Source organism: Esox lucius, chromosome 11 (genome assembly GCF_011004845.1).
Source record: "Esox lucius isolate fEsoLuc1 chromosome 11, fEsoLuc1.pri, whole genome shotgun sequence".
Taxonomy (NCBI): Eukaryota; Metazoa; Chordata; class Actinopteri; order Esociformes; family Esocidae; genus Esox; species Esox lucius.
This window is the reverse complement of record NC_047579.1, coordinates 34,896,102-34,905,002: the sequence shown is the minus strand read 5'-3', so window position 1 is coordinate 34,905,002 and position 8,901 is coordinate 34,896,102. Positions and strand designations below refer to the sequence as shown.

At 42.8% G+C, this 8,901-nt stretch overlaps 1 protein-coding gene across 8 annotated transcripts in view; it reads right to left on the bottom strand.

Annotated features, from left to right (window-relative positions):
- Positions 1–818: 818 nt before the first annotated feature.
- The window catches only part of LOC105013131 (septin-9-like), a 100,042-nt gene continuing 91,959 nt past the window's right edge, over positions 819–8,901 (bottom strand). For all 8 annotated transcript variants that reach the window (XM_010874441.4, XM_010874444.3, XM_010874439.4 and 5 more), the window contains 5 exons: positions 4,854–4,971; positions 4,039–4,134; positions 3,227–3,323; positions 2,604–2,655; positions 819–2,354 (listed from right to left, as the gene is read on the bottom strand). In XM_010874441.4, the coding sequence (XP_010872743.1) occupies positions 2,213–2,354; positions 2,604–2,655; positions 3,227–3,323; positions 4,039–4,134; positions 4,854–4,971 (505 nt within the window). In that variant the 3' untranslated portion in view covers positions 819–2,212. The remainder of the gene's footprint in view (positions 2,355–2,603; positions 2,656–3,226; positions 3,324–4,038; positions 4,135–4,853; positions 4,972–8,901) is intronic.

Below are 8,901 nucleotides of genomic sequence, written 5' to 3'. Positions count from 1 at the left end.
GCCTAAAAGTTACATTTTTGTCTCATCAAACTGGAGAATATTTTTCCGTCACGCTCTCAATCCTTCAGATGGCATGTCATATGACTTTATACGGAATGGCTTCCGTCGAGAAACTTGACCATAACGGCCTGATTGATGGAGTGCTGCAGACATGGTTGTGATTCGGACAACTTCTCCCAAGTCTATAGAGAACCTCTGAAGATCTGTAAAAGTGGCCACTGGGTTCTAGGTCACCCTTCTTGCCTGGTTACTTAGTTTGGCTGTTGAAAATGTTGTTGGTTTGAAACCTCTTCCATTTCATGTTGATATGTGCACAAGTGTTAAACATTGATTAATGGCAGAAAATGTAAAATTATAAATTAAGTCTACAATACAACAAAATGTGGAGAAAGTGGAGTATAAATACTTTCTGAAGGCATTACATATAAATCCTGTAGAAATTATAAATATCTGTTAATATCAAAGTTGTCAAGAGGATAAAAATGAAATGACTATGTATATCTTTAATCTTTATTTATTTAAAATAACATGATATCAAAGGCACATTCTGTTATTAATAACAGTACACAAATTTATCTGACAATGAATATACAGGATAGAGCATGACAATGATGACATTTGGAAGTTTGTTGGATTATAGTTTTGAAACAGACACAAAACCTTTAGACACCGCATATTACTGTTACTGAATGATACAGTAAAATAATAAAAAAAGGGAGCTAAAAAGGACCAATGATTTTAAAGGAGGTGTTTAGTTTCTTGGTGCACAATAGAAAGGTGATGCTAATGTGACAAGTTGACACCAGCTAACATTAGTACTAGGACCATGTGTTGTCCTGACCAGGAAGTACTCCCTGGTTATTAAATGACGGAGGCAAGGAGTTTTTCCTAGTCACATGATCAGGAAAAATCCCTGGCCCTAATCATCACTGTTTTCTTTCTAGTTTAAAACCACCGGCTAGCAGACATTCTCCAATAAATAAGGAAATAGTGTATGCCAAGGCACAGAAACATGACACATAATGAGGGCCGGGGGTTCTACCAAAATCCTCAACCTGGACGAGAAAAAGGGAACTGAATGCACTTGGCTTGGGGAATTGTGTATGGACGAATGGGTAGTTTTACTCTTATCTTTCTAATGTGCAAAAATACTATTTATTTCAAATCACTCTTGAAACATATTTGTATATATATAAAAAGAAATCACATCAATTATGTAGATTTAAAAAGTCAGAGGGCATGTGGAACCTATACCTCTGTAGGATCACTGTAGCAACCACCCAGAGGACTGGAGTGTGTCCTGCTGGGCCAATCAGTGGCTTGTACCCCCACCTCTGCATCATACAAATACTTAGGGCCAGTTGTCTTCCTGACCACAAGACCTTAACAGCTAAAACTCAGGGCCCTAGTTAAGGCCTACAACTTCGACTCCCTAATACACAGTGTACTACAAGGCTCAAGAGATTTTCCCGGCCAGGTGAAGTGGAGAGAAGAAATGTAACCTCTCGCAATGAAACCTTTTTCATTCATCTAAAAAGTCAACACCGATCACTAATCAGCACTACTCCAGCACTCAGGCCAGTACTACTCCCTAACAATGAAAACAGAAAAAAGACATTGCGGAGCCTTCAAGTTTGAATGTTGAATGTAGTACGGGAGATCTATTGACACTGATGAGAGGAAGTAGGCAAAATGTTTAAACCCAGCAAAGGTTTGAGAGCACTTCTGAAACAGCTTGTATTCAATTGGTGTCCTATCATAGTGGATTTGGTTAACTGACTTGACAGAAGAGGGACCAAAGGAACAACAGAATAACTGAAAACACAAAGATTAAGGCGCAGAAGAGGTTGGAGTTGCAAAGTAAGAGGTTTCAGTACATTAATAGTGTTTCCTTAATCTATTGAAACCGGACTGAATGCTAGTGAACGTAGCTTTCCGGCCATTTCAACCAGGCTAGCATTCACCGCCCTTATTCAGAGATCCGATTATCATTAAGGGGCAATGCATTGGCACTAACAGTCCATTCCATGTCAATATTTGGCCACTTGACGGTGCTGACACCACAAACCCCATCTCCCAGTTAGTCCCCCACCAGGGTAAAAACAAAGGTTTGGCATTGAGAGTGAGCAGAGGGTGGAGATATGAAGGAACAGGGGGGATGGTTTGGTATCTGAGGGGGAGTGAGGGCTCATGGGAAGGGACGGGTGGGTCTCTACATCTCATGGGAAGTCATATGGTGTTCGGGGAGGCCGTTGGCGTGGGAGACAGCGGTGTTGTTCTCGTTGAGGCGGCGGACACGGTACACCTCATAGTGAATGCTGCTGGTGATGTCCTTGATGTTTTGCATGTGGGTCCTGGTGGCGGAGAGAGGAGGTCAGTCAATCATAAGCTGAGGTCAAGTCAGGGACATACAAACATATTCACCTAAACTAAAACATGACAGATACACACCAAGGCCTTAAAAAGATCCATCCACACTGACGTGTGACACATTCACCTACATTATAAGGTTGCCGGACCCAAACGGTTCTCACTACAGACACACTGCAAGGCTGTGTGGGCACACACACAAACATGTACCACACAGACACACACACACTTACCTAATGAGCAGATCCCTCAAATAGGCAAACTCACAATGGGCAATGTTCTCCACTGTAGAGGAAAGAGAAGACATGATCAATTCAAAAGTAATGAGAGACAGTGATAAGAGAAGGAGGTGGTTCTTCAGTACCCCACCAGGAGGAGCATTAGTTACAGAGCCCAGTGGACTGACTCAAGGAAGCGGACTGTTCCGAAGTGTCAGGCAGGTTGGCCTAATGGTTTACACTGGATTTTAAAATGGCAAACTGAACTCAGACTTGGGGCAACTTCTTTGTGTAAGCATTTAGGTCTAGCCCTTAGAAATCCCATTCGTTACAGTGTGGGTGGCATGAGGAAATAGTTAAAATATTTGTACTGTGCGGTATGCTTATTTACGCAGAGGGACTTTTACAAAGGTTTTTAGGCTTGTGTTATAAAGACAAACTGTTCTACACCCACCCACACACACACATACTATACAAATATGTTGGTATGAATTCATTTTTTGTACATACACCAACTCCACCTGAGACACCCCTGGGGCCGTGGGGTCACAACAAGGTGACCCTGCCCTGGTTTTGCCCTAGGTACAGGTTGGCCACCATCCCCCTGCAGCTCCATGGCCATTTAGAGAGTAACCTACCTTCTATGGTTCCCCACTTGGTTTTCCTTCCCAGAAGCCTCCTGCCATTGACCTGATACTCCTGGTCGCTGCCCACCACAGCAAATGGGATCATCTCCTACAGTACAGGAGGAACACAGAGACCATGTTTATTTAGTAGTAATTACCATCCTCTCTTTTAGTCCACACTGTAAAACATCATCTGTGACAACATTTTAATTTCTTTACAATGTTTGAAGAAACATTAACTTAATTTGCACAGTTTCCATCAAATGTTTATTGTGTGTGCGTGTACCCCTTTAAGAGTTAGAGATTCTGCTCCAGAACAATATATTTGTTATAGTTCTGGTTAAATTAGTGTTTAGTTATGAACTAAAACATATTCTCCATTGTAAAGGTGCAAACACGAACACAAAGCTATGGTGTTTGTTTCTACGGAAGAGGCTATGCGACAGTGAAGCCTAATCAGCCTTGCAGGAGCAAATCTTTCGCTACACACTGAAACATACCGATACAGTCGTGCCAAGAACCAACGTTTTCTGAACGGGAAATAGGCAACACAACGTATTTCGAGGTACAGTAAGGCTATGTGGGACTAAAGATGTAACTATGAACCATACAAGTGTATTATCCAAGTGGCACTGGCGTGTAATTCTAAATTCCATGACCGATCCACAGCTTGTGTGTGTGTTTAAATTTTAAGATAAGCTAAAAGTCGAGCCACATTTGAGAGTTTGTTTAGGGAGACCAGTTAAATCCACACGGGTTACACAGTCAGGGGTCACAGGGGTCACCACACGGAGACACCGATGTGGACAGATGTTCTGACTCACCCTGATTTTCTCATTGATCATCCGGTCCTCCGCGTCTTCATCAAACTCTTTCTGGGGGTACACGTCAATCCCATTGGCCCGCAGCTCTTCCCTGATCTAGACAGAGAGGAACACAAGGTTGAGAGGTAGAGGGTGAGACCAGTAAATCAAACACATCCTCCCCATATAGAGGGCCCCTCCTGGCGCTGAAAGAGCAGGTTAAGAGGTTTGAACTAGAGCGAAGAAAGACTTCTAATCATCCTCTGTGTAGAATGGGGCATTTGGAGAAAAGGCTTTTTAGGATATTTGGGGGATAGAGCGATGACCCGCAAAGAGGAAGTGGCAGTCGTCAGAGTCAGACTGACCCGTTTTCCTCTCACAAATATTTATATTATGTCTTCTTGTGTCCATTTGTTGAGATCCACACACACATAGAAATTCATGTGAAAATCATGGAGTTTTTCTTCCTCAGCCATATAAGGGACAAGATCCAGTCCATGGTATGTGGCTTGCAACCCGCTGAGACGGTTAATGGACCCCAGTTAATAATCTAGAGCCTGGTTTTAAGGTCCCTGACATGTTAAGCCATCAACACACATCATTTTTCCTCAGTGCTCTCTCATTAGTCAGTGACTAAATGGTTAGCAGCTGCCAGAAAGTCTTCATAAAAATCTCCTGTTGCTGCTCAGAGCAATGTCAAAACTGTAGAAGAAAATAAAGACACAGACTGCATGCGCATGCGTGACAATGACACTGTGTGACAGAAAGAGTGCAGGATGGAGACGGACCGAGGTGACAAGGATGACGAAACAGAGAGAGGAAGAGAAAATGCTCACCTTCTTTTTGAAAAAGTCCCTCTCATCCAAGGTTAATGTGTCAGCCTTGGCAATGACAGGAACTATGTTGACCACTTTACTGAGACGCCTCATAAACTCCACATCCAGAGGCCGCAGGCTGATAAAAACAGAGGGACTGTCAGTGGAAGTGTGTGATGTTATTTAAGCAACAAATGACAACGACTCTGTATTTACGGTAAATTGTCAGCATGTTTGCATGTTTGCTGTGAGTCAAAAGTCTGCAGTGTGATGCGTCATACTCCCACCAGAGGGCAGTGCCCCCAAAGAGAAACATTCTCATATCTTATGGTTACCAATTCAGACACTGTAGCCGGCACATACTATCCAGAGTTTAACTAAGCCTACTGTCCACACGCAGTTTAACTAAACCTACTGTCCAAATACAGTTGAACTAAACCTACTGTCCAAATACAGTTGAACTAAACCTACTGTCCAAATACTAAACCTTCTGTACATCTGGAACCAACATCAGTCAGTGCATATTTGTAACTCACTGGCAATGACTGGTCTCAGAGGCTCAGACTGAGTTGAGCCTTGACTGCACAGTAATTGGTTCGAGAAATCCTGTCTTCCACAAGTGTGAAACTCATCTGCCTGTGGTTTGTGCAGCTGACACTAGCTCATATCATTAAAGTATAAACTGCCCATTGTAGACTGAGTCCCTTGTGTCACCAAATATGTATGTATGCATGTGTGCACACACATTCTCTTATCTCTCCCATAAACTGACTTGGACAGCTGTGGGGCAGGACACGTGACTGACAACTTCAGCGCTTAGTGGATAAAACAGCTTTATATGATACTCAACACCTCCACACACACACACACAGAGGAGGGGGCACAACAGGAGGACACCCGACACCTCCACACACACAGAGGAGGGGGCACAACAGGAGGACACCCGACACCTCCACACACGCACAGAGGAGGGGGCACAACAGGAGGATACCCGACACCTCCACACACACACAGAGGAGGGGGCACACCATGAGGACACCCGACACCTCCACACACAGAGAGAGGAGGCGCACACCATAAGGACACCCAACACCTCCAAACACAGAGAGAAGGGGGGGGGCACACTAGGGCTGGCTGATAAAGTCAAGATATCAGGAGAAGACGGCATTTTACAGAACCTGACATTTATGTATAAAACAGTTCTAAATACATCTTATGGTTAAGAGTATGACTACAATGGGAACAAATTAATTCTCAGTTGTCGCAAATGGGGTTCCAGAATTTTGCTGGGTTCGAACCAGGCAAGGACAGCACACAGTGAAGCACTGTAAAAAAACTATGTTATAGACATTGCGTATCCAAACCGGTATGTTTTCTAACATGATCTCAGGGTCATCCCTTTTGTATTGACACTGATCCTCACTTGTTCTACCCACAGAGAGAGCCTGTCTCCACCTGACCACAGGACAGGACCCCCGGCCATAGCAACAAAGGCTTGGAAGAGCTATCATTATACACTCACCTAAAGGATTATTAGGAACACCATACTGATACTGTGTTTGACCCCCTTTCGCCTTCAGAACTGCCTTAATTCTAAGTGGCATTGATTCAAGTTGCTGAAAGCATTCTTTAGAAATGTTGGCCCATATTGATAGGATAGCATCTTGCAGTTGATGGAGATTTGTGGGATGCACATCCAGGGCACGAAGCTCCTGTTCCACCACATCCCAAAGATGCTCTTTTGGGTTGAGATCTGGTGACTGTGGGGGCCATTTCAGTACAGTGAACTCATTGTCATGTTCAAGAAACCAATTTGAAATGATTCGAGCTTTGTGACATGGTGCATTATCCTGCTGGAAGTAGCCATCAGAGGATGGGTACATGGTGGTCATAAAGGGATGGACATGGTCAGAAACAATGCTCAGGTAGGCCGTGGCATTTAAACAATGCCCAATTGGCACTAAGGGGCCTAAAGTGTGCCAAGAAAACATCCCCCACACCATTACACCACCACCACCAGCCTGCACAGTGGTAACAAGGCATGATGGATCCATGTTCTCATTCTGTTTATGCCAAATTCTGACTCTACCATCTGAATGTCTCAACAGAAATCGAGACTCATCAGACCAGGCAACATTCTTCCAGTCTTCAACTGTCCAATTTTGGTGAGCTTGCGCAAATTGTAGCCTCTTTTTCCTATTTGTAGTGGAGATGAGTGGTACCCGGTGGGGTCTTCTGTTGTTGTAGCCCATCCGCCTCAAGGTTGTGCGTGTTGTGGCTTCACAAATGCTTTGCTGCATACCTCGGTTGTAACGAGTGGTTATTTCAGTCAAAGTTGCTCTTCTATCAGCTTGAATCAGTCGGCCCATTCTCCTCTGACCTCTAGCATCAACAAGGCATTTTTGCCAACAGGACTGCCGCATACTGGATGTTTTTCCCTTTTCACACCATCCTTTGTAAACCCTAGAAATGGTTGTGCGTGAAAATCCCAGTAACTGAGCAGATTGTGAAATACTCAGACCGGCCCATCTGGCACCAACAACCATGCCACGCTCAAAATTGCTTAAATCACCTTTCTTTCCCATTCTGACATTCAGTTTGGAGTTCAGGAGATTGTCTTGACCAGGACCACACCCCTAAATGCATTGAAGCAACTGCCATGTGATTGGTTGATTAGATAATTGCATTAATGAGAAATTGAGCAGGTGTTCCTAATAATCCTTTAGGTGAGTGTAGGCTCCATGTAGAGAGGAAGCAGATATGACGGGGAGGCGGTGTACATGCACACAATATATGTAACTACTACATACACACAATATATGTAACTACTACATACACACAATATATGTAATCAGACTGACACCAGCAGTCTGATTCCATTGCTGATTTTTATCAGCCCGTCCCAGACTGTAAAAGGGATGGTTTGTCATTTCTATAATACAATGTAACTAGTTGGGCCCTTTGAATAATCTACAGCAGTATAATCCAATGAAAGATTAAGCCAGCAAAAAAAAGAGTGGATTGGGATCATTTTGATTTAAAAAACAACCATGTCCACTGCAAATACTGGGTTAAAATAACACAACGACCATGCCAATGTTGTATTACTTCACAAACCTCCCCTCAAACAACCATTACATTGATGTTCACTAGAAATAAATGGAATCAGCAGAGGGCATGAGGATAACACATGGGCAGAGGATAACACAATTGATTTGCCAGGTAATAGAGAAAGATATGATGGCAATAAATATTATTGACGGTCAAGTTTTTTTGCAGTTTATGAATTAGATGGAACCGGGATATAGCATTGCACTGGGTGGCACAGTCACCCGGGAGCATAGAAAAGCGCTGCTAAGATAAAGTAACTTTCTGCTGATATTCTTTCACGGCTGGATGGAAATCCAACAGACGGGTGGAAGGTAGGCTACATGAACGGAACATTTCCCCAGCAATACAGGCGCATCTCTGCTACCTCAGTGCCATACAAGCGGGTGTTTTCAACTGCTGGACTAACGGTACTCCCATTCGCTCATTTTTTAAAATAAAAATCAATAGGCCTGCTTGGAAATCAGATCAGCTTGCCATAGTTTAGTAATCGGAATCCAAAGACACTTCATTTTAAATTGTTGTTTTTTAATTAACGGAAAAGGTTTCTTGTTTTTGAAGCTTATTTGTTTATATTTGATCTGGTTGTATAAACTATTCATGGAATATCCGCAGAGTGGGTTGTCGGCCTCATTTAAATGTAGTAAGCATACTCACCCAAAAATTGTGAGTCCGATTGATATGTCCTTTTTATATACAGGCCTAGGTTTAAAAATACTTATTTTTCATTGACATTTTAATAAGATTAATCAATTGATTGATCTTTTACGATGTCAACCCTCGATTGAGGAAAAGCCTTAAAATCTGAAACTCTAGACAGAATACCTTGCCAGAATTCAGATTTCATCTAACAATTCTAACCTTCTGACATCATTTTCGTTAGCCAACGCTAACTATCAATTACAATGTTTATAGGCAACTTTTAGTCATTGTACTAATGCTAACAAGCCCTACTCACTTG